The sequence below is a fragment of the Macrobrachium nipponense genome, chromosome 30, assembly GCF_015104395.2.
Source record: "Macrobrachium nipponense isolate FS-2020 chromosome 30, ASM1510439v2, whole genome shotgun sequence".
In the NCBI taxonomy this organism is placed as follows: Eukaryota; Metazoa; Arthropoda; class Malacostraca; order Decapoda; family Palaemonidae; genus Macrobrachium; species Macrobrachium nipponense.
In genome coordinates, this window is record NC_087218.1 from 11,241,035 (window position 1) to 11,267,607 (window position 26,573).

At 38.5% G+C, this 26,573-nt stretch overlaps 2 protein-coding genes across 3 annotated transcripts; one reads left to right on the forward strand and one right to left on the reverse strand.

Annotated features, from left to right (window-relative positions):
- Positions 1 to 1,113: 1,113 nt before the first annotated feature.
- Positions 1,114 to 13,226, reverse strand: LOC135202281 (putative RNA polymerase II subunit B1 CTD phosphatase RPAP2). Of its 2 annotated transcripts, none has more exons than XM_064231586.1 (11): positions 12,957 to 13,226; positions 12,231 to 12,304; positions 11,762 to 11,876; positions 10,885 to 11,046; positions 8,413 to 8,578; positions 6,955 to 7,256; positions 6,443 to 6,566; positions 3,955 to 4,136; positions 2,506 to 2,660; positions 1,860 to 2,009; positions 1,114 to 1,451 (listed from the first exon to the last, which is right to left on the reverse strand). In XM_064231586.1, the coding sequence occupies exons 2-11, from the start codon at positions 12,296 to 12,298 to the stop codon at positions 1,190 to 1,192; spliced, it is 1,686 nt and encodes a 561-aa protein (XP_064087656.1). In that variant the 5' UTR covers positions 12,299 to 12,304; positions 12,957 to 13,226; the 3' UTR covers positions 1,114 to 1,189. The 2 variants fall into 2 exon arrangements, with proteins under 2 accessions (XP_064087656.1, XP_064087657.1); XM_064231587.1 differs by having other exon boundaries at positions 12,952 to 13,226.
- Positions 13,227 to 15,168: 1,942 nt separating this feature from the next.
- LOC135202282 (large ribosomal subunit protein eL20-like) lies at positions 15,169 to 19,569 on the forward strand. The gene is made up of 4 exons (XM_064231588.1): positions 15,169 to 15,275; positions 17,605 to 17,784; positions 17,926 to 18,102; positions 19,379 to 19,569. Exons 1-4 carry the CDS (start codon positions 15,258 to 15,260, stop codon positions 19,538 to 19,540), a joined length of 537 nt encoding a protein of 178 aa, XP_064087658.1. The 5' UTR covers positions 15,169 to 15,257; the 3' UTR covers positions 19,541 to 19,569.
- Positions 19,570 to 26,573: the final 7,004 nt, after the last annotated feature.

A 26,573-nucleotide genomic window follows, 5' to 3' on the forward strand; every position in this document is an offset into this window, starting at 1 on the left:
ACGCAGGAATCCTGAGCTTCTTCCCCTCGTTAAAAAAACTTTTAGTTTACTTGGCTGAACATTGTTTCAATGGCTGCATTAACCCACCATCCTCATTCAATGTGGTAGTCAGTTAACAATATGGAAGATTCATTCCAAATAATATTTTCATGATAAAATTAATTATTTGGTAAGTCTCATATGGCTGACTTGATTACCTTTGTGTACTCTATATATAGTATCTTTGACATCTTATTGATTAATGTTATCATAAAAATATTTAACTTTGCAAATAATTACTTATTAACCTCTACACCTCTTGAATTCTTGTTTGCACAAATGATTTTTACATTTGTATCCACTGTATCCCTACACCAAGTCTTCTGCAGAAATAATTACCTGATGGAAAAATGGAATAAAGAAAACACTGAAAGTTAGTGTAAGCAATATGGTGCTTATGGTGACTGGAGAGGAAGTAAAAGAAAATATACAATCAAGAATTTGACCATATGGCTGTGGGAATGCTGTATGTATGTAATTCTTGGTGAATGAAAGAGAAACAAGACAGTAGGAGTCTATGTAACTCCATTTTTGTATTACCCTTGCCCTTGATTTCAAGTTTAATGTAAATCTAGATCTGACCTTAACTGTTTCAAGGTAGGCTTGGGTTCTTTGTAACTATTGATTTGATTAAGGACAAAAGGTAAATGTGCTTTCAGTCTTGCGTAATACCTTAATTGGTCTCACCTTCGAGAAGGAACTTGAAGCCCTATAGGAGAACTACTGAATACTTTTATAGGTTATTTTTTGTGATGGCAGTACGTACATTATATATCCCTTTCTCAACTAATTTTTTTAATGTGAGCCATCATTTAAACGCCTTTTTTTTTTTTTTTATAAATTCTACCATTTCTCCAGTTCATGCGAGTGTAAAACTTATCCAGCCTGTCACTCATAATTCTTACTTAAATGGTTTTTGACAGGGTTTTTGTTTCTTCAAGTAAAGGTAGTCCAGCACATGATTTTATGAGATTTTGCATTCAAATATAGACAGTAATGATTACATTTCTGTTAGTTTTTGTTCACACTAACAGGAAAGGTTAAAAAAGGTTTGTAACTTGGGACGTTATTGTAATCCAAATTTTTTCTAAAATTTTATTACGGACGATTTCCCCTCACACTGTACTTTGATTTTTGTAGTTGAAGTACCTTAAGTCTGTTCCTTGTTTTCAGTTGTCTTTGCATCACCTGTTACATTAACTTTGTTGAAATTCTGAACAAGATCTTCTGGATTGCTCTGATCATTGCTTACAACTCGTCGCCTGATTATGTGCCTTATTTCTGTTATAAAACTAAGAAAACGATCAGGATAGCCCAAGTCCAGATGGAAGTTAGAAAGAAGTGTGTTTTGGAATTTCTGGAAGTCTTCCATCTCCAATCCTGCTTTGATGGCGGGGATACGAATACTGAGCCTGAAACAAAGAAAATTAGTATATTTGAAAGTTGCAAAATGTATTTTCATAGTAAAATATTGGGAAATACTGCTTCAGTTTTGTGGAGGGAAAACCTTAGGCCTTGAATTAAGTATTGATCTTAATCTGGCCTGCATCTCTGCTACCCAGATTCTGATTATTAAAAAAATAAATAAATACATAAAATAGGTGGTAAAAATCATGACAATTATAACTATAGGATGGCAAGTTTAATATTCAGGTATGGTACATGTCTGTGTTTTTACAGTAGTCTGTGTTTGAATATATCAGCAAGTGCCTAAAACAAGCACTTTATATCACTAAATATAATAGACTTGTGATGTGAAAAAATGTCATCCCCAAATATATTTGGATTAATTCAGGAGTCCAAACAACTTGCGTACTTACATTTTTAATACTAACAGAGAGACAAAATTCCATTCTCCTGGTTTAAAGATGATGTTGTTTGGAGAAAAACTGAAGGTCATAACCAAGTCCCTTACAAGACTGTTAACCTTTGCCTCATCAAGCTTTGCCAGGGGTAAAAAGGATCTCATGCTGAAATTAGGATATAAAAATTTTCAACAACTTTGCACAATTTCTCAACACCTGCTGCATAATAAAAAGTATGTAGTTGGAAGGTTACTTATGCTAGTGTTGATACATACTCATGTCAGATTAATTCATCATGTCTATTGTACGTACTGTCACTATTAAATGTTATTAAGGTAACTTCTAAAAAAAAAAATTTATTTCAGTCCTGGCCTCCAATTAAGGTCTTCAAAGTGGTGCTTGACAATTTTTCATACAAAACTTGGCATAAAAAGTTATATATGTAATACACTCAGTTTTTTTTATTGAAGCTAGTATATTCTTCCTTAAGTATCCAGATAGTCTACTCACAAAATATGGTATTGGAACTAAATGTTATATGCAATATCATACTGCATGATTACTTGGTAAAACACTTTCAAATCTACAAAAATTAACTATTAATAGGATTAGCATTAAAAACACATTGTAGACAGCAAAAAGTTACATATTTTATGCTTACTATTTCTCCAGTTTTTCAAGAACAATTGACTGACGCCACTCCACTTGGGAATAACTGTCAATCAGAGGTAATGATGAACTGCCCTCATGACCTTTATCAGCTACATCATCTGCAGTTTCTTCATACTGATCATTCCCTCCAAGAAAAGACACTACCTATAAAAGAAAACATTAAAAGTACACATAAATTGCTTCAAAGCAAGTGTAAATTCTTTCTTTTGATAAGATCCCTTGCATACGAGTGAATGAACTTGTAGCTTATGCAGTAAGAATTATTGTTGCATTATTATTCTGTTAAGATGCCTATTCTTTAAAATAAAATTCTGTATATACATGATATTGCTTTTGTTTCAGTTAATATTACAATACATGATATTGAATTTGTTTCGGTTATTACACTTCTACTAAGACAAGGGGTTGTTCTATCCTTAATTAATGAATGACATGTTACTTCATCTATTAAATCTATTTTTTCCTCTTTAACAAGTAACTGAAACCAGTTTGCCTTTTTCAAGTTTCAGACATGCTTAGTTTACCTTGACAAAGCAGGGGCATTAACTCAGTACTTAACATTCTTTGAACTGGAACTGAGGGCAGCATAAGGGGGAATTTCACTTCTTCTACCAACACAGGATGAATAACAACCCAAGAATTATATTTTTGTTGGTACTGGAGTCTCAAACTTTCCCCTTTAGTATCAGTCCACCACTCTACTAGCATAGCTGAGATGCACTGACTTTATTTAAGATGTGTAAACATTGGTCACAGCTCAAAGTTTCATCCTTACCTGAGTTATTAGAATAGAATTCTGGTTCTTACATGAAACTGATGTGCATTGCCTATTTAGTTTTAAGCACAGAAGGTTTATGCTATATAAAACTGTACACCTGATATATGCAAATCTAAGGTATTACATGTTGACTATGCAACATTCTGCCTCAGGGCTACTATCCAGAAGCTAGATGAGTTAAAATATTATGATGATTGGGTTGTAAGTCAATCATACAGCTACATCTATTATGATGCATTATGAAATTTTTTTTTATTTTAAAGATAGAACCTTGCATAAAAGTCTAACAGAACCTGTTATGCTGTGTACATATTTTTATGAAGCTATTGCTCAAAAGCACTATTACACCTCTATTTCCATACAGTATTACATGAACCAGCTAAATTTCAGACAGTTTTATTATCAGCACAATGCTGTACTTAAAATATTGCTAAAACTCATTGCAAAACCTGTGTGAATGTTATATAACCACAAGTTTGAATATTTACTGGTATGCATACATATATTTGTGAGCAGTTTAGAGATCTTCCCTGAAGTTTATTCCTTATCTACTGTTATTATTTCTTTTTTTTGTCAATTGTCAGATGTTACAAAAAACTGAGGTGAATTATGTAAAAAAAAAAGATCACTTGTATATCTGACATATTTAAAGAATATTACCTTTAGCTGTTGCTTTTTAGCATCCTCTTGAAGTTGTTGATAATTAGGCAATGGACACCTTGGTTGACCAACTACTTCATGAATTTCCATACTCTGGCCAAATGTATCATTTCTTTCTTCTTCATCAAGTTTCCTACATAGGGCAATGTATTTTGCCTTGGCTTCAACACTAAGTTTCATGCCTGAAAGATGTTGAGGAAAAATGATCAACAATTGAAAATACATAAGAGGTTGCAAAACACACCTATCTCAGAACAATAGTACCAGTACATTATTACTATTGTTTTGTTTAATACACACTGTAGCACTTTACATTCTTCTAATACAAATTCAAGATTCTAAAAGGAGCCAGGGAGAGGGGGAGGGGATGCTTTACATTCTTGCAATATGTACTGTATACAGTAATCCCTTGATCATCTGCAGTTCCCATATTTACCTCAATCAGTGTGAATATGTGCTTCAGCTCTAAAGGGAAAATGCAAGGAAATGAGGGCACAGGTGCAGATAGATGTACAGAGTGAAGATCGAAGTGTTTAGATGTGAGAGCAAAAACTACCTCTGCTCAGCCAGACTAACTAGCTAAGTACTCTATGTTTGGCGATTTGCTCATTGAAAATGCAGTGTACTGACTGATATATTGAGGAAGAGGGTTGGGAAGAAAGGGTTAATTAAGGCCATCAGGTGTGGGTGGTGACAAATTTGCACTCTGAATCGGCCTGAGTAATACAGCTTACTCTCTTAACTGTAGTTCCTGCCTTGTGCTCTACAGAATGTTACCACTTCTGTGTATAGAAGTTTTTCCTTCTTTGATGTTCCCTGTACTGCAGGTACTGTACATAGTGTATGAACAATTGCCCTGTAACTGTATATGTACCATATATACTACAGAAAATGGTATCTGCACTAAACATAAATAGTAAAGGATCTAATACAAGAAGTACACCATTTTCATTTTCATAGTTTTAAGCTTGTGTATATTTTCATAAGCTAGCTAAGGTTACAGTAAGATTCTGAGTTAGCTTATTATTCCTTTATTTGTACTTTGGATGTATGTGTAGCCCCCAGGGGTGTATTGGAGCAAATAATCAAGGTAGGTTACTGTGAAAAAAATATATTTCTTACAAGTCTCAAGAAAGGAGCCCAAGAATTTGGAAAACAATGACATTGCTGTATAAACAAGTAAGAGCTATTCCCATTACAAAAGCTTTCAAATGTTTCAATGGATTTAATATACTACAGATGAAAAACAAATTTACAATCTATTCTAAACAAAACCCAACCTTTAGAGGATACAACCTATACAGTAATATGTTTTCTAAGAAAACTCGAGGTGGTACTAAAGGGTGTTTATACATATTGGGTTTGGTTCCTAGCTGTGTTGCTCTCTATCTTTTACTTTGTGTCTATTGCCTTTGGTCTCTTTCCACCTAATTGTCTCCCTCATCTATGAAAAAATTCTTCAGGCAAGTTATAACTAGATGTGTGATTCAGCTGTCTAGGTAAAAAATACTGCTAGACTAAGGAACCCAGAAGCATGTCTAAACAAAATGTTTTTGTGAAACAAATTGCTCCAGCAGTGTCAAATTCATATTTATATTTTGATCTCTACTAAGTGTGACCTTTCCTTTTACCCCTCTGTACAAATCAGCTTGATTAGTGGAGTATGTATGACCTTCACCTCATCTTCCCTTCATCAATGAAGTCACATGCCACATGTGAAGTTTTATCTTGCATAGTCCATAAGTTATAAGACTAAAGTTAAATTCCTATGTGTATGTCCTTTGACCTTTAAGTATGATCTTGACCTTACCTTTTGGATCCACCACAACAAGTTGAATCTCTATTACTCATGGATGATAGGTACGAAATTATCAGTCTTCATCTTCAAAAATATTAAAACTTTAGTGCTTTAAAAGCTTATTATAGTATGCAGCTGGATATAAAGAGGCCCAAACTGATGGGCAGACAGACAGGTCAGTTGGAAACTGTAAGCATATATATTTCCAATAAGGGGTAGGTCAATACATTTTGATGATAGCTATTATACACATCCTCTACACCATACTGTAGTATGCAAATACCATTCAATCATCACACTTCTATTTCATATACTCAACATAATCTCAATATTTTAGTATACAGTATATATTAATTTATGCTACTACATATAACATAAAGACTTATTTCAAATACAGTCCATTATTTTAATAAATCCATTATTCATACACTTATCTGCCTCTGGTGGTACTGAAACCCCTAGCATTCTCATTTCTAGCTTGCTTACCAGGGAGATGGAAATGGGAAATTTATATCCCACAGCGGTTGCTATTCCATCACACCATTAAAATATAAGCTGTTATTCATTGAGGCCTAAGAAAATTAAGGGTTTCCATAACTATATGAAAATATCACAATGATGTTTATTTCCACTGAAAAAAAGGAGAGAATTAGTACAGTAGGTAAAAAAACTTATAAAAATTTACATTACCTTCACTAGAGTCATAATCTTCCCACTTTGCCCCAATTTCTTCCAACATCCCTTTGACATATTTGTCACCCAACACCATGCGTAAAGATTCAAAAGTCATCCATTCGTGTAATGCACGTTCAATCTGAAAAGCATAGATGTGAGAAAACCTTATAAAAGTATCCTCCATCAAAATTCACTCATGTAATTCAGACAAAGAAAAAATTACATTAAAAATTTGGAATTTTATCTTGAATGAGCAAGAGAAAAAGTACTAGAAAGAATTAAAGCCTTTCCTAAATTCTTTCAGCAACAGTGAATCTCCAAAAATTTTCATTACACTCAAACTCCTGCTGCTCTAATAAAATATTGCCAAACAATGGCATAAGAAGCCTGTGGGAGTTTGGATCAAAATTACACTTTTATTCCATTTCTATGATGACAAATGCTTAATATACATTACCTAAAAATGATTTCCTTGTAATCTCCATAACCAACTGAGAATGAGCAGACATACAAGAATATTTAAATACCTGTATGACAGTAGTGTGAGCATTAAATAGTTCTTCCTCTGGGGGCTTATCTTCTTTTTGTCTCCATACTGAATTTTTCTGTTTTCCTTCTCGTGTGTCCTCTTTAAGTTTAACTGTTACTTGACCTTGTGAATTCTGCTTTTTATCTTCATGAGCACCTTCTGATTTCCTGTTCTTTTCTTTTTCAAGTTCTTGAGAGTTTTCAGCACACATGCTAAGTCCATCCTGAGCAAATTCAGCAACAGATGTGAAGGACTTTTTAGTTCTTTGTTCTTGGCTGGTGAAGTAGGGGTTTACTCCACCTATACAGGAAAGAGAAAAATCAGTTTCTCCCTCAATAAAACCCTAAAATCTTGATGAACATAATAGGTACTCATAGCCAACAAATTACCTTCAGATAAGCTTTTTTATGATTAGTATGATCAATATGAAAAGAATTGCAAATTATCTAGTTTGAAAAGAAAATTATAATTCTTGCAAAGCTATTTAATGCTTGATGAATTATATTTCCTTCAATTAAGTAGTTTAACCAGACCACTGAGCTAATTTATACAACTCTCACATGGCCCAAAGGATGTCTTTATTGATGATTCATTTTTGCCTTAACTTTATCTTTCATGAGGTTAAGCATGCACAGTAATGAGTTTTTTCCACCTCATGTTCTTTGCACGTTCTTGAATTTTTATCAGGTGTAGAATTTTATCTACCCACTTTGTCCCTGATATCACGGGCCTTCTGGCAGGTCTTTGTCTTGTAATTTCCATTTCTGTTGCTTTCCTGACTAAATGTTCCTCATTTACATGATCTAACCATCTTGATCTTGGAGATTTCAGTCTATTTCCCAGTTACTGCGCAATGCATCTCTCCACCAATTTCTCATTCACAATAGGATCTTCTCACCATAATCTGGCTCTGAGTTTGGACATTCTGTAATTGTACCCTTTTCATCATTTTGATTTTCTTTTTTAGTACCCATGTTTCCACTGGACAGAGTAATAAAGGCCCTATATAACCAACATACATCAAAGTCTTTGCACTTTCCACAAATTAAATATTTCAGTTTTTCAGTAGTTTAGGTACCTTTCCATTTAATTCAAGCTGCAGCTAGTCTTTTCTTAGAGCCTTGTCACAGCTTTACTGTCCAGTGTGTCTCCAAGATAACAATATTATATAATTCTTCTATGAAGTACCTACCTACAACAGCATTATTCTCCTTTCCCCTCTTTCTCATTTCCTCTTATAAAAAAATTTTGGGGCACCAAAATCTCTTCTCCCATTTGTATTTTGTAATCTTGAGCATCTTTGTTATTACCATGTTACATCCAGGGCACATAAATGCCAAAACAATCAAATCTCTGAGTTGTCTGCATTTCAATTCTTCTAAAATTACAGTAAATTTTTTTTCCTTTTTCCACAAAAGAATTAAGAACTTTATTCTGACAGGGCAATTTACTCTACCTTCAATATCAATTTCCTCTCCATATTGGCCTTTGAGGTCTTCCCTATCAGGAATAACAACTTCCAGACTTCTTCTTGGCAAATCATCTCTCAGATACAATGGCTCCATTGAAACTTGCTTCTTTACTATTTGGGATGCTTCATAGCACACATCACTGCAAAAGTTCTGGAAAAGAAAGGAAAGGTTTTTGATGATTATGAAACATGCATAAGGTTTAATCCAATGAGACATATTTAACAAACTTGGGCATCAATATAAGAAATCAAACAAGAAAATATTTATTGAAACACAACACAGTACGTACTGTTAAATAATTAACATTATGCATCCAAAATTTTCCTAAAAATATATATACCGTACATACATTTATGAAAGATTCACTTAAGTGAAATATGCTTAACTATACAGTAGTCTTAAATTACACCTGCAAAATGAAACAGGGCAGCAATACTTCCTTGCATACTTTAAACATGTAACTATCTCATATTACTGGCATTATTCCAATAAAATATATTAATGCACATTAGATGATGTCTAGGTGAGAAAAATGGTAGTTAAAATTTCATTGTTTTTTCATACAACACATCAGCCATATATAATATATATATAGACCCCCATACTCACGGGGGATAGGTACCAGACCCCCCCAACGAATAGCTAAAATCCGCACATACTTAAAACCCCTCTAAAAATGCTAAAGCTGCCTATTTTGATAGTTAAAACACAAAAAACCCTCTAAAAATTATTATACCTGAGTCTTAATAATTTTATCACAAAAAGTGCATTTACGGTAGTCACAAAAATGATATGAAAATACAGTAATTTGTGAAGATTTCTCAGTGAAAAATACATACTGCAATTAGGAGAATTTTCCACAAATAGCGGGGGTCGACTGTATATATGTCTTTAATTTGTGTCCCAAATGTTTGCAAGGTTCATCAGTCGTTTGTGTGAAAGACGCAAGTGATAAGGGTGTCTCACAATTCATAAGCCATATTGACCATTAACATATCTTGATCACCTCCTCTCTTTTCATGTAAACTGAAGTTGAGGCAATGAGATTTGTGGTGACTGTATCATGGAGGTGCATGGAAAAGCTTCTCTTGTAAGAAGTTTTTTTTTTACCAAAACCCTTATCAATCATATTTCTGCATGAAGTGAGTGGCTAATTTGCTGGATGTCCCGAGTGTTTCCAGAAGCCTGTAGGATCCAAAGGAGCACTTAGGGACTACATTGTGTTTAACGGAATCCATGGCAATGACCAGCAGGCTATGAAGACCAGGCTTGAGTGATCATCCAAGGACTAGCACCACCATGACCAACAAAAAAGATGACCTCTTCTTTTACATATACAACAACCACGGGTTTGGTAACCTTTCATAGCACGTTTCACAGGTGTGGAAGGATAACCACGCCTGGTTACAACTACTACAAGGGAGATGGACTGTTGAGCAAGGATATGATAGTATGACAGTTATTATCTGGGAGGCTTTAAATAGTTGAGCATAGCAAAAAATGTAGTGACTGTGCACAAAAAAAAAAAAAAACGTCAAAATTACAGCACTTAGCAAAATTCAAGTTACCATATGGATAAAAAGCCATTCAAAATGTAGCATAACAAAATAACAATTACACAAGAAATATGATGAGTAACTGGATTAATTCACACACTAACTGTGTCACAGAAAACACAAAATACACAGAATCCAGTAAGAATTATGAGCAGCAATGGTCATGAATGGTAAGCTAATTCAAAACAAGAAAAACCATGACAAAAATTGCAGACTAAATCATTACTGCTAGGAAGTTATAGCTAGACAACATACTTTTGACTTAAAATACAAAGCCAGGCATCAAAACAAACATAGACAAAACCAAACACAATTATTTGTGGCAGTACAGTAAATAAAATATAAAAAGGAAAAAAATGTGGTTTAGTGCAAACATCGATTAACTTTGGAGTGCTAACTAAACTAACTAAAAACTCATTAATTGGTAGTGGTAAAACTAAACTAGGCTGTAAAACCTTCCCTAAAAACATTACCAAATGATGAAAAAGTGTGATTTGCGCAATAATACTGAAATAAAGCAAACACTACAAAAAAGGCTAGTCATAAAAGGATTGAACAGCTCACAGTTAACAGCACAAGCTTTACAATGCAACTCTCTCTCATCATGATATGTATTTATCTTTTACATGGTTAACCTAAACAAATACCTTTTATTCTAATTTTATATAAACTTGGAAAAGAAACTTTAGAAAATCTGAAATAAATGTTTACAAATAATGAAAACTTATTACCCACTCTGTACATTTTTAGGAGAGCAATTTTATGGTAGTTTGGGTTCACTGTGTAGAGAAGGAAACCCTTAAATTTGAGTCCATCACAGCATCATGCCACTGTAAAATTATATATCACTACAGTAAAGTACTTTGCTCTAAAAATATTATTTACTATTAATAAACTTACCCTTCTTAATGTGATGTCATACAGTCTGTTGTTTCGAATCTTGTAGCGCTGATCACCATAACGATCGACAAATTCGTTAGGACACAAAGGATAGCCACAGACTCCTGAAGCTCCTCGGTCTGTTTCAACTTGTTCATATGTATCTGGATTGATGTAGCAAAGCTGAAATTAAAAAGGGTGTTCACTTTCAAAGTGAATATGCAGCAAATAAGCTATCACCACAATTTACATGTATACAGGATACATTTTTCAAACGAAAAGTTTCTGAAGAACTTTGTAATGAACTATGTTAATATTTACGTATACAAGTATATATTTATCAATAATGAAACTAAGACACACTATATTTCTTTCACTGTATTCATAATACCTCTTAATTTTGCAAAATGCAGTGCTGTATATAATGAAACAAAGATACATTATGAAGTAGTTACCAAAATGTCTGGCCTTTGTATACATAGTATATATCTTGCACTGTATTAACAATGCCTCTTAAATCTTCAGTTACTTATCTAACTTGTAAATTTGTTGAACCCTTTATAACTGCATAAAGAATGTTTAATGAGCAACAACATATCTGGTAATGACCTAATGAAGCACCAACAAGAAAGGGGAAAGAAGAGTTTATTCTAATTTCAATATGCAGGCACTGACCATCATCCAACAATTATTGTTAAACAAAGTAGTCCATGTAATCACTGGTACTTCGAAATCCACACAGCCACAGAATTATCAAACACATCATTACCTTTCATTAGATGAGTAACAAATGAACTAATAAAATATAGTCCCCACTTGGTAGTGGGGTTCTAATGTTTATGAATTAAAAGGCACAACTCAAAATACGGTTACTTCGAGAGTTCTAAGAGATACTCACAAACTCGACAAACTTTTCTGCATCCACAGTATCTTCAACTAAATTCAAAAATATCTTCTGAGATTTCTTCTGAGATGATACCATACGCTCCCGAGTGGCTTGTACTCCCTCAGTTCTAAAACAAGACTTAGGTAATTGAGACATATGAAGCCCAGAATGGAATACATTATGGTAAAACCTTGTAATCCAACAAGTCTGCCATACGGGGACGTGACACTAAAAAAAACTACTCTTGCCAATGAGCAGGGTATGTACGAATTCTGACTGTAGTATAGAATATACAGTAATGTGCAAATCTAAGGCAAACTATAAATTTTTACTCTACAAATTTTGATCAGTCCCTACTGTCAAAGAATAGTATATCGAGTAATTAAAACTAAACCACTAAATGAATGTGGAGTATATATAAAAAGTACAGAATTTTTTTTATATTCAAGCTGCACTAATAAATACAAACAGTAAACCTCACCTCCTGGAACATTCTTGCTGCTTTGGCCTTTGTTTTGATTTTTTGTGTTTCTTTCCTGGAGGGGCCATCCTAACCTGAAAATTTAAATCCCAAGATGTGTAGATAAACCTTAAATGTAATGCTTGCATTTTATTTTAACACTAATGATTTTCTTAACAAAAAAAATAATGTAAAAATTTTACAGTAGCTAGTAGTATTTCAAGATTTACTGGTTGAAAACTACCTACCTATACCTAGGCAATTTCACATTAGTATAACTGGAAGTCAAAACTCCACTTTTACCTTATGTATAATGTATGTCTATGCCAATTTGGATAAAAACCCAGGATTAGAGCCAAGTCTGTGTATGAACCTAACTAGGTCCTAAGGCATACCCAACTATCTCAAGCTGATAGCCTAATTAATCTAATGCGTCTTTCAGTTCCAAACATTATCAAAATGGTACTCATTTTCATAAATGAAAGAACAAAAACTATTTTGTCTAAAAATGGCTACGTAGTTACCATGGCTAGATAGACCATGACATAGGTTTGGTACCTAGGTATACCTCTACCTAGCCTAGTAGTACCTTCTAGTAGGTAGCTACTAGGTAGGTAGCTATAATAAGGTAGTACCTAGGTTAACTAGCTCTAGATCAGGTTTATAAAATGTATTACTAGGCCCCACCGATAAAGGCTACTAATAAGCATGCAAACTGTTTTTAGACTGTTTACTTAGTTACCTTACCAAGTTTGATTGCTGTTTAAGTAATTCTCAATGGTGGCCTTGTGGAGCTAGCCAGTCGTTTAGCACCTTATCCTCGCATATAGTAATTCAGGTGGACAAAGTTATTCTACGATGTCATGATGGAGTAGCTACTAATCCAAATGTATATTTCAAACTAGTCAATTATTAGAAACTTGTTTTTATGAAATTTAATAAACAAATCCAGTCATTTATAGAATATGATCTTCCTTTTGGAAATTGTTTAGGTTTTGTTGACAGTAGTAGTAGTATTAGCAGGTATAAGAAGGCCGGATATAGCTTTGAAACGGCTCCCTTGCTATTTTTTTTTATTCCCTCGTGTGTGTTGAAGTTTTTTGTAGAAAATACAAAACTCTTATTAATTCTTTCCTATTTTCAATTTCTTCTTTTGGAAGATCTTTACATAAAAGTACATTAGCTATCAATTCCTCTATTTTCCTGATATGGCTGCTGCACAAATCTATATTTGTTTCTAATGTCACTAAAAGCTGGTCAGTAGAGTAAGGAATGTTCAATTTTTTTAGTTTCTTTTTTTACAGCACAAACATTTTTATTTTATCTTTCTTTTTTAGCCTATTCATTTCGTTTAATTCTAGTGTGCCTAGTCTAGGCCTACGGTTCAGCGTTGTTTTTTCTGTTATACCAGATTTTTTCTCTTATATATTTTCTGTAGATTTTAAGATTGTCTTGCCGTTCATTTCTCTGCTGTGCTGTTTTGTCCCTGTCATTTATCATTTTTATATATGTTATATTGATAGACTGCATTTATATTAATAATAATGATAATAATATAGAGTGAGAAGGTTTTTTGAAGCGGAGTATTGAACGTGAATGGGTAAAAAGTGTAACAAACTTAAATTTGTCTTTAATTTCAATTTCTTCATTCCCCAAGATGCATAAAATTAGTGGTAAAAAGATTAGCGTATAGCCAAAGAGTGGCTCACAGTGTGATATATTATATATATAATATATATAGATGATATATATATATATATATATATATATATATATATATATATATATATAATTTATGTACGCTTAATACATGTCCATGAGCAAAGTACGCTAAAAATAAAAGTGATGGAAGAAGTAAGAAGTGCAGCCTTGTAAGAAATTTATATATTACGCTATTCAATACTACTACCGACCACTTCACACGAATTTCTCATTCCTGACTGTATATTTATGCAAGATCTATGTAAACTAAACTGGTGATTGAAGTTTCATTTAATGCTAGGGTTTTATAAGCGAAATGGACTGTTGTAGAATAGAATTGAGACAGATCTTTCCTATCAAATGTGTGTTTTAATTTGAGAAAAGAGAGAGAGGTAACAACACTTTTCTTTCCTATCAAATGTGTGTGTTTTAATTTGAGGAAAGAGAGTGTGGGGGTGGGGCGAGTTTAAACAACTCTTGAAAGTGTTCGTGGTTGTCTAAAAAGGTTGAGTTAGGAAGTAATAGATTATCATGGACATTGGGAAGAAGAAGTAGTTCACGTTGCGCGATTACAACCCCAAACATGAGAGAGGATTGATTAGTTACCATCTGAGAACTGGTACAAAGTAAATATATGTATACGATAGTATATACCTCGACCGTTGTTGTTTTTTAACGTTAATATCAACCCCGTAATTACTAGTTTCAAAAGTAAGGTACAATGGATTAAAAGATTGAGGCCACGAACCGTTCAACGATGAGCGCGTTTCATTACATAGTTTCTCTCTCGTAGAATGGCTATCTCCCTTTCTCATTTTATATAAATGCAGGACATACACAAAAAATACTCGAATGTTTCCTAAATAGTGGCCTCCATGGGTTTTAACCCGGCATGTATCTGCCTTTTCGGAGTGTTTAACACAAGCCCGTTGGGATGGCCGTAAAACATGAACAAAAGATTTTAAATATCATTAAACAGTATAAAAAAATATTAGTTCTAGCTTCTATTATATTAATTATAACTACCTGTATTTTGTATTTTATCATAAATTCTATTAGTGTTTCCTCTTTCTAGATAGGACCTTCCTAGATCGAAATCCTTAAAAAAAAAAAAAAAGCATTGCTATTAAACGTAACATTTGAATTACTGTTATTTCTCACAGACACTTAATCGTAAGAGAGACATTTTATTCAGTAACTTGTGATTTTTACTTAATACCAATTTTGTTGGTCTGACAAATAGAAAGTACGACAACTTTTTTCCCAGTGAACGATAGGCGTGTGAAGTCACTCTCCCCAACACACACACGGGTCTTTCTCAGATCGTCGTGTCTACCGTCCGACAAAATGAAGGCATCGGGCGTGGTAAATATCGAAATATTTTATGTATATTAGTGCATTTGTGTCGTTGACCTGAACCAAAACTCATATTAGTTATCAATGTGAGTGTTTGGCAGTGATTTTATATGAAGAAGGTCACAGTAAACTTGGTGTTTGTATTTATAACTGGGAAGCAGTCTTTCAGCCACCCGTTGTTTTGGTCGGGAAATGTGTTCGTTATCAACCATTTCCAATGTAAAGTCTTCTCTGAAAATATATATTTAGTGTACGATAACCGTATGGATGTACTAATTTTTCCTTGTGTATAAGTAATTTTAGCTCTTATCGCTGGATGATTGCGATTTAAAAAGATTAGAATGGTGATGGTGGTCTGAAGAACTAAGCCGAATTTTGAACGGTGACTTAACCCATCATAAGGACGAGTAGATCATTATTCATACAGTTTAGTAAAAGGAATAAACTTTTCTCTAAGCCGGTCCACAAAATCGTCTTTCACTGCTAGGTATAAATATGCACCTCAACTCTGTTGCAGGTATCCCCAGCGTTGTAGGGTACAGGCAGGGCTAGCCGTTATTTTTCATCCCCTCCACCCTAATATTTTTGCTTCGTTTGGTAGTTTTGTGAACAATTAATGTCCCCAGTTACTTGAACAAGACATTTTTCCAAGGAAATAAACTATGGCAAAGCAGCTAGCTTACAATTACCAAGTCGGCCGGCCTAGAATGGGTGACCCAATAAAATGCTGTTGGTTTAGGGCCACCAACACGCTTTTGGCATTTAAAAGCTGCAAATCAGCTAGACTTGTACACAGAATTGACTAACTAGTTGTTGGCTCCATTCAGGAACCCAGTTCCAGGTAGAATGCAGTTTAGCCACGGGTTAAAAATTTGTTAGTGGTCCAAATTATCCTTGCAGCTGGGTTCTAGCATACTAAGGAACATGTAGTAATCAAGATTCGAAGTGTAGCTATTATCAGAGCATTGCAGTCAGTTGAGGAAAGGCACTAGTTTGATATAGAGATCAGAGATTGGGAATTGAATAACCTAGGTAGCTAGTCTAGAATACAAGTTTTTCCCTGATATGTCTATTGGTGGAGCTGATGCAGGGCACCTAGTAGAGACTGGTAGGTGTGAGAATTCCTAACCTTTCCTTGAATGCAGTGTCCTAACTTAACCAGATCTTATCTTCCTAACCTAACTTATTAGGGTGCTTAGCCCTGGCCGGGGAGGCTGGTTTTGGTCCCCTATCTCTTTCTCCCCAAAAGTATCTCATAATATCCCTGTTAACTTGCTCTGCATGCAGGCAGTCCCCGGGTTACGTCATTCCAGATTTACGTCACGGTTAACCACAATTTTTCAGCCCCATAAGTGGATTTACAGCTGTCACAAAGCTGCAAGTGCTATTTATTCTCATTATAACACCCTGCCAGGAACGGAACTCCCGGCGTTACCCAGGTCCCAGGAACTGCCTGTACCCTATTACCTGTCAGCTGTTGAGGACCAAAAGGAAACTATTCAGTGCAGTTGAAGATGTTTGGTTACATTCCTCAAAAGTGAATTTTCAGTTAGGAATAAAACTAGAATTTTAAATGAAATGCATGTAGTGATGGGTAGATTGCAGTGAAGGGTCACATCTTGCTTTTGGGGGTTAGGGGCTGTCTGCTCAGGGTGGGCCACGTTAGGGGATGAAGTCTGAGGTTGGGTTAGGTATAGATAAATCTGGTTAGGTCATATTCCTTTCGAAATGTTTAGGGTACTTATAGGTACCTTGATCACTTGCTCTGCATTTGCTCTGGTTAGAAAGTGTAAAGTTGTTTGCGGGTGTGGTGTCCTAGCCTTGCTGAAAGTCGTACTTTTGAGGTTTCTTATGATTTGCCCTACTTCGCCCCCATAATTTACATCATGCAATTTACTAATCTAAGGTCTAATTACGAGATAGATGCCATCAATGCATAGAGAAGAGCTTAGTATAATTGCCTTTCTTTTTGACAGTGTTTTTGAGGGGTGAATGACAATGAAAAATTAGTCCAAAAATATATAGAATTTTGCAAGGTGAGCTTTGGATGGCTGCTATTTTCACGTCATTTTTGTGATTTGTGAAAGTTATGCGTATTGATGAGACTGGTTGCTAGCAGTTAATTTCTAACAAAGATTTAAATACAGAAATAGATAACTGTGTTGTTTTAGTCAGATGGCAAGATTTGGTTTGCGCAAGATGAGATAGGTACTTGAAAGGCTTGAGTGGCAGAATTTCAAAGGGCCCCATTGTGTTTGCTTTGCAGGTGATGATGGTATTGTTGGGTGTTGTAATATTTTTGTGAATTTGATTAATTTAGAATTTTTTTCTTTTTCAGCTGAAAGAGTACAATGTGATTGGCCGGAAACTGCCATCAGAGGCAGACCCAACGCCTCAGCTATACAAGATGCGTATTTTTGCACCAGACAGGGTCACTGCCAAGTCTCGTTTCTGGTACTTCCTTTCCAAGCTCAAGAAAATGAAGAAGTCTAGTGGAGAAATTGTTTCCATTCAGCGTGTAAGTAGTATGCAGATTGTAGTTTGTAACAGAACAGTTATATTTTTTTTATAAGATTCACCAATTTTTTTTAATATAACCAGAATTTGATGGCATCGTGATTTTTAAATAATCTAGGACTAATAATGTTTTGTTTTCCAGGTATTTGAAAGGAAACCTCTGATTGTCAAGAACATTGGCATCTGGCTGCGTTATGATTCACGCTCAGGCACCCACAACATGTACCGTGAATACCGTGACTTGACTGCTTCAGGGGCTGTAACACAGTGCTACCGTGACATGGGTGCCCGTCATCGTGCACGAGCACATTCTATTCAGGTAAATAATATATTTTATTACTGTAGTATGTGAACATATATTTTATTAGTAGTAAATGCATGTTTTGCTGAAAATCATGGGTTCTGGTTTACCAATGGTAGTAATTTTGTGGTATCAGCATTAGAGTTTACATCAATTTTATTAGCATATGTAAGTAACAAGATAGGTAACTGTAACAAGGTAAAACTTACCAGATGTGTTTCACCTTTTAACTGTTTTAGCCCAATTGACATATCCAATTTTATTGTTTTCTGTAATGTGTTATTGTATAGTGGTGTTTGCAAACCAATGCAGTAACAATTAAGAAGGCTATGGAAGGATCTCTTCACATAACAGTACTATAGACATTCCTTGACTTGATGGTGACTCGCCTACTTGAATTTGGAAACTCGTGTATGGAGAGTATCAGATTTAAATTCCAGGAAGTTCCAGAACTTAAGTTTTAATTTTTCCAGTGACTAAGTATGCTGAACACTCCAAGAAAAGAGATAAGGACAGTTGTGCAATTGAAAATACTAAGAGAAGCAATAAGTTTATAGTTTGTCAATTCAGGTCTTTAAGTAAGGGAAGTTTGACTGGAATTAAAGAAAATACTGGCATATATATGATATTGTGATTATCTAAATATTTGTAGCACAGATTCTATAAGTATGCAAAGCCTTTACTGGATATATTTCACTAATTTATGAAATATGTAGAGAAGAGAGAGAGAGTGAGACTGCCTTTGTCTAGTTTTAATTTTCTTGATTCAGGTATGGAACAGTTGAGTGTTAGTTTTGTAGGTGTAGAACAATTTGTGGTGCCCTTCAAATCTTAATTGATTGTTTTGTTGAAATTGTAAAGTATTGTTCAGGATATTTTGAAATTATTGTGTAATACTATGTTTGACTTGTTAATGTTCTTTAAAGGTGTGAAATACAGCATTGAACGAAGATAAATGGTCAGTCATTTATGATTCATAGTAATTGTGTAGAGTAAATTAGAACACTGTTGGCATCGTTGTGAACCCTTTAATTTTCATTAGTTTTAATCTTCCTTGGTCAGTTTGCCTTGGTCAGTTTGGAATAAATATAAAAGAATTGCACGATCAGTTCATCAGTAATCTATAAATCTAATTTTAAGCAATTATATATGTATGGAATGTAGCTATCAAATTAGGCATTGAATTCATATCTTTCCACATTAGTAGTATGGGTATGCACCGAATGTTTCAGACAGGCTTTTCATGTGGGTTTTGTAATATGCTGTAATGACAGTGTCGTCTTTTACTTTCCAGATCATGCGTGTGGAAACCATCAAGAGCAGTAACTGCCGCCGACCACAGACTACCCAGTTCCACAACTCAAAGATCAAGTTCCCATACCTGTCCTATGTTAAGAAGAAGAACTTGAATGCTGATCGTATTACTCACAAGAGACCTGTACCAAAGGTCTTCTAAAAATAAAGTTCCATATTGTGAGATAATAAGAGTTTTTATAAGCCCCATTAGTATGCAACTTTTCTAGTTGAGTTACATTTAATTGTATGGGTAAAGTTATTTTTTCGTTCTATTTTGAGTCCGATGCTTTATAAGACACATTAGAAAATTTAAGAGAACTTACAAAATACTTAGTGGTAATGAATCCAGCTTTGAAAATGGAGATACGTCAGTTAACAATGTGTGCGCTCCATTTTCACCTATAACACTTATTTTTTCGTGGATATGTGGTATGCAGTAAGAGTCCATCATCATTGCCACGCTTTTATAGTATTAAATTGTTAATCAGGTGAACCCTATCCTCATTGAACAAGCCTACAGGAGCCATTGACTAAATTCAAGCTCCCAAAGAATATGGTGTTCATTGACTAAAGTAAATTTATAAAAATGTAGGAGACTCGCACGGCTTATGGTGAGAGCGAGGCACATTTAAATCTGGTTGCCATCGGCATAAAAATGTAATCGATTATGAATGTGAAGGATCTCTTATTAAAATCCAACTTACAAAAACTTTTGGACATTCTGTTCATGGTCCAAATGTCAACTGCAAAGTTTAGGGGAGAACCTACCACTAAGAAATTTCTCTGGCACAAACTGAAATCCTTACCGTATTCTAGTAATGGAAGGACTAGGAACTATAGCAGTCTGCATTTAAGTTTACCACATATTTATTATGGAAGTGTTGCTGACGCTCATTAGATGTGTCTCAAAAGTTACAGCTATTTATAGCTGAAGAGCATACAGCAAGATTCCGGAGGGGCAGAATGGGGTGAGAAACCTACAGTTTATTAGTTGTGATTTCGTTTTACTTTAGTTCATCGTTATACTACACCATTTTCAGCAATGACTGTCAGACACTCGGTCTCGTTTCTTCCTAGACAGTTTGGTTGGACTAGTGGTTTTCGCGTTCGGCTGCCATTATCCGGTGGTCAGAAGTTCGAATCTCGGCTCGGTCAATGTGGAATCGGAGGAATTTATTTCTGGTGATAGTATATTTCTCGATATGTGGTTCGGATCCCACTAGAAGCTGTAGGTCCCGTTGCTAAGTGACCAATGGTTCTTAGCCACGTAAAAATAAATCCTTCGGGCCAGCCATAGGAGAGCTGTTAATCAGCTCAGTGGTCTGGTAAAACTAAGATATACTTAACTGCCTTTAGACTACTAATGAACCCTGAGTTGGCAACCAGGGTATTACGTTCACACCTCTTATTCAGTTATAAGATAGTTGTACATGTACTTGGACTGCATTTTTTAAACTGGTGAATTATATAATTTGCTTTTTATTTATTTATTTTTAATTTCTTGCCTCCATGAAATAAACCTTTGCATTTTTTGGAAACTAGGAATTGGCATTTAAACTTTGTAATAAGGTAGTTGACTGGTGGTAGGTGAGTTTGGGGAAGCTCCTTCCAACTTTGTCACTTGACACTTTTCAGTTGCTATCAAATGAGAATATCTTTCTGTGGCCCTACTGGCTAACGAGTTGAAACTTTTTATTGTTAGGTGTTTTGTGTGTGTGTAATATGAAAAGTAAATAAAAAATATCAAGGGCATAAGCGACGAGAGGTTCATCAGCAGCGGTGGAAGACTGTAGGTACAAGTAGGTGTGTGCAGACAGTTCATTTTTAACTTTAGTTTTCAAGTCCATCAAAGTTAGCCTAGGCAATATGGTTCTTGTACATAAAAATAATTTTTCGATGAAAAAAGTTTGCGTGGCTCAAATGGTGTATGGCAATGTGAAGTAGAAAGTTTTAATGTATAGAGGATTGTGTAAATGATAATAGTTCTGGGCCAATTTTCCCCATTTTTAATAGTAAAGAACTATGAAAAATTTGCGTTGTCATATATTTGACATGATATGAAGCTTTCAGATCGTAAAGGAAAGGGAAAGATAGCAGGACAAAAAGGTAAACAAATATTTTTACATAAAAGTTGTGTTCATAATAAGGGTGAAATATTGTGTTCATATTCCTTGAAATGAGAAAACGGTAAACTTCTATACCGTGGTTTAACTACCAAAGTTTAAACAGACACATGCACACAACCTCTGCCGATCCTAGTATAGTTGAATGTCTGAGTGATTGGCTCCCTCCTTTTCCTTCCCCTGCAAGTACAGTATGGGCTGGAAGGGCCCGCCCAGCTGCCGGTAGACTTGACTGTCAGGCCTAACACAGTTTTCGACATATTTCCCATGTGAGGTGTGGACAAAGAGGCAGGTAGAAGTGTACTGATCTTTATTACGTTGTTGTTTAAGATTAAGCTGGCTTTATGCCAGCACGGGCTCTTGCTCAAGAGCAGCCCATAGTGTATTACAAGTAAGGGAAATTCAAATATACAGCATGCGGACGGAAATGTGGTATCCGACCAGCGAGAGAGTGAAAGTGGGTCGGCGAGAGCCGATTTGTGTTTCTTGGGAGACATATAACATAGAATATAAAAGTATATAAAATATGATCTTATAAGATATATACATTGGCGGAAAGCCCGCTGAACGCTCTCGAGGAGGGAAGTAAGAACAACGCGACTGTAGTATTAAATACAGAGAAAATTGCGATAAGGCGTTGTCCTTACAAATACTCCCCCCCATAAGACAATAATTAGGGCATAATTGTTGGATGATTTCTTAGTACTTCAGATCGTGACTCGCGGAAGCGAGCGGGCCGGCGGAGGCGGCCTCGGGTGCGCGAGACCAGCTGCTGTGGTAGATCCTCGGCCTCGGAATCCTCGGGGATTTTAGGGGACGGGATGCCTCCCCTGAGGTGACCCTCGGGGGGGTTCGACCGTCTTCCGAGGGCAGCCGCAGCTATGACTGGGTGGTTTGGCGATCAATGGAGTCACTTCTTTCCGAGGAAGAGTGAGGCGCCCTATGGAATCCGCGTCGGCGTACTCTTCATCCATAAGGAAAGCTGGTTTCAGTCAGTCGATCGTGACCCAGCTCTCACGACCATTTATGGATATGAAGTACGCCTTGTCGGTGCGTCGGTGGACGCGGAAGGGGCCTCGGTAGGGTCTCGTTAGTGGCGGGCGGCGGGTATCGTCCCTGATGAAGACGTGTTTGCAGGACGATAGGGCCTTCGGGAGGAAGTGTTTGGTTCTGTCAGAGAAGGTCTTGATGCAGGGCGTGAATTTTCCGGCAGATTCCCGAAGTCTGGTGATGGAGACATCTGCGTCACCAGCATTGGTCGGGAAGAACTTGCCTGGGACTGTCAATGGTTCCCCGTATACCTTCTCTGCAGGTGATGCTTTGCCGTTCGCCCAAGGGGCGGTCCTGAGGCCGAGGAGGACCCACGGTAGTTACCTCTTCCAATCCTCGCTAGTGCAGCGTGCCATTAGGGAAGCCTTGAGCGATCAGTAGACCCTCTCCACCATGCCGTTAGCCGCTGGGTTGTAGGCAGTGGTGGCGTGTAGCGATGTCCCCATCAGGCGGGCCAGGGCGGTCCACAACTCCGACAGGAAAACGGGTCCGCAGTCCGTTGTGATCTCATCGGGCACTCCAAATCGACTGGTCCAGCTGGCGAGAAAGGCTTTGGCGCATGCTTTGGTGGTTGCCTCCAACATCGGCGTCGCCTCAGGCCATCTGGTGGAGCGATCGATTATCGTCAGGAGGTATCTGGCGCCTTCCGACGGGGGCAGGGGACCCATGACGTCTAAGTGAATGTAGCCGAATCTTCGTTTCGGCTGCGGGAATTCCCCCACACCCAATTCTGTGTGCCGACTTACTTTACTTGTTTGGCAAGGAACGCAGGTCCTGGCCCACTCGAGGGAGTCCTTCCGAATTCCGTGCCAGACAAACTTCTCCGTCAGGAGGCGCATCGTCGTCCGGCCCGAGGGGTGCGAGAGTCCATGTATGACGTCGAATACGGCTCTCCTTTGGGAGGCTGGAATCAGTGGGCGCGGGCGACCCATGCTGATGTCGCAGAGGAGCATCGTGCCCGCGGGTCCGAAGGGCACATCCTCCCACTTGAGGGCGGTGATAGCTGTGCGATATGCGGCAGTCTCTGGGTCGGCGGCCTGTTCTCGGGCGAGATCTTCGCAATCAATCCCGAGGTGCATGGCATTGATCTCTATCCTCTAGAGGGCGTCCGCCACGGGGTTCTTCTCGCCGAGAACGTAATGGATGGTGCAGCCGAACTCAGTGATGGCTGCCAGGTGCCTCTGTTGTCTTGCTGACCAGGTGTCGCCTGCCTTGGTGAAGGCGTGCACCAAGGGGCGGTGGTCTGTCCTGATAGTGGAGGGGGCACCCTCGAGGAGGTAGTGGAAGTGGCGCACTGCTTGGTACACCGCCAGGAGCTCGCGGTCGAATGTGCTGTATCTCATCTTGGCGGGTGACAGTTTTTTACTGGTAGAAGGCGAGTGGCTAGGACCTGCCCTGGACCATTTGCTCGAGGACAGCCCCGCAGGCGACATTGCTGGCGTCAGTGGTGAGGCATAAGGGCGCAGTAGGGTCCTGGTGGCACAAGGTTGCGGCTCTGGCAAGGGCCATCTTCGTGTCGTGGAAGGCCTGTGCTTGTTCTGCTTCCCACATCAGGTTTTTTGGTTTCCCCTTCAGGACCTGCGTTAAAGAGGACATGGTGCGGGCGACGTTGGGGATGAACCGGCGGTAGTAGTTTACCATCCCGATGAATTCTTGCAGGGACTTGACCGTAGTTGGGGTCGGAAACTTCTGCACCGCGTCCACCTTCGAGGCCATGGGGCGCACGCCTGCTGCAGAGATCTCGTGTCCGAGGAAGTCCACCCTCTTGGCGCCGAAGGTGCACTTGTCGAATCAGATGACCAGCCTGTTTTCCTGCAGGTGTTTCAGAACCGCTCGGACATGGTGTAGGTGCTCCTCCGGGGACCTGGAAAAAATTAAAATATCGTCGACGTAGCAGACGCAGAATGGCAGGTCCCCCAGGATGCTGTCCATCAGGCGCTGGAAGGTGGCTCCTGCGTTTTTCAGGCTGAAGGTGGAGTAATGGAAGACGTAGGAGCCGAAGGGCGTGATGATGGCGGTCTTGGGGACATCCTCGGGGTGCACAGGAACCTGAAAAGAAGATTTTAAAAGGTCCATTTTCGTGAAGATTTTCGCTCCATGTAGGTCCCCAGTCAAATCCTGCATGTTTGGCAAGGGGTAGTGATCGGGGATCGTAGCGAGGTTGAGTCTCCTGTAGTCTCCGCAGGGCCTCCAGGTGCCGTCAGGCTTCCGTACCATGTGTAGGGGCGAAGCCCAAGGGCTTGACGCTTTCTGGCAGATACCCATTCGTTCCATTTCCGTGAACGCCCTTTTTGCATCCTGAAGGCGGCCCGGAGGGAGTCATCGGAATTTTGCGTGTGTCGAGGCCCCGTTGTGGTGATGTGGTGGAATATTCCGTGCTTGGGCGGCGTTCCTGCCACCTGACGAAGTTCCGGTTTGAAAACTTCGGGGAATTCCTGCAGGAGGTTGCCGTACTTGTGGGGGGCGATGGTACATAATGTGGGGGCGCCTGGGCCCGCTGCAAGCGGTAGGGAACGGCATGTCCCCGTGTCGAGGAGGCGTTTGCGACCCACGTCAACCAGAGGCTGTTATGCGCCAGGAAATCCACCCACAGTAGTGGAATCCTGACATCTGCAATGGTGAAATTCCAGATGTAGTTGCGCCCCAAGGTGGATATCTCGAGGGACTTCGTGCCGTAGGAATGGATGGGGGTCCCGTTTGCAGCGAATAGGGCGGTTGGTTTGTCAGGCCCGCGGCTGTGGTCTTTTCCTGAATATCGAGTGCATCGACGAGGCCGCTGCCACGGGCGACTTTGGTTTTGTCTGCCATCGCTGTTTTTTGGCTGCTGGAAGGTGCAGGGGCTTCCACATCTCCTGGAGTGTCTTCCAAACCTCCGGTGGTAGTGGCACCAGGAGTTTTTGCCCTGCTGCGTGTGAGAGGACTTCCTCTGGGTCCCGGCGCCGATCTCTTGCGTTGGGTCGTCTTCTTCTTCTTCTCCCTTCTCTGCGGCTAGGCACATGGAGGATCGGGGGGCGGCGAGCCTTGCAGCCTTGCTCGACAGCGTCAGCTTTTTAGCTTTCTCCAATAGTTTGTTGTCATGGAGGATGTATGCGTCCGTTAGCTGTCCTCGGACATCTGGCTCAAGTTGCCGCAGGAAAATTTTGCGGCTCAGGCAGATTTCCTTTTTCTTTCTATCGGGACTTACTTCGGGCAGGCGGAGGAGGCCCATCACCGTGTTCCAGGCATCCTGTGGGTCGGCGCCTCGCATCGGGTTTGTAACTAGGTCGAGGGCGCGGGCAGCTTTCTCAGCGATGGGCGTGGAGTAGGCTGTCACGAGTCTTGTTTTTAATTCGTCGAGCGTGACAGGTTCGGTCTGTGCTCGACCGGTCAGCCTGGGAGTTATTCAGTCGAATACCTATGCCGGTTGGACTGCCATGACGAGGTCAGCCTGCAGTACCTTGTCCGTGAGTTCTGCGACCCGGAATTGCCCTTCAGCTCGGATGAACCAGGCGGTTGGGTTCGTTGTTGTGAAGGGGGGCAATTTGACAGCTTGAGCGGCAGCTGTGTGCAAGACTGTTGTTGAGGCAGGGGAGGCCTGGGTCTCTCGTGTGGAACTGTCTGCGTCAATTGTCCTTTCTCACAAAACAGTCGACAGGGGTCGTAAATGGCGGGCCAAACCGTTTGAGGAACACCTGAACACACCTTGGGAAGGTATGCCGTATTTAGTCCGTTAGAGGCGTTGGTTTTTTCCATGGTAGGAGCTTTCAGAGATCTAAAGTGAGGCGCCGTGTGAGTCTGCTAAAGATCTCTGAAGGTTAGCGGCGGTAATTAGCCCCTTAATGGCTGAGCCAAAATCGCTTGGGTCACCGTCCAAACCGGGAGGTCACCAGTTGTGAGGTGTGGAGTCTGTGGACAAAGAGACAGGTAAAAGTGTACTGATCTTTATTATAGGTAAGGGAAATTCAAATATACAGCATGCGGGGGGAAATGTGGTATCCGACCAGCGAGAGAGTAAAAGTGGGTCGGCGAGAGCCGATTTGT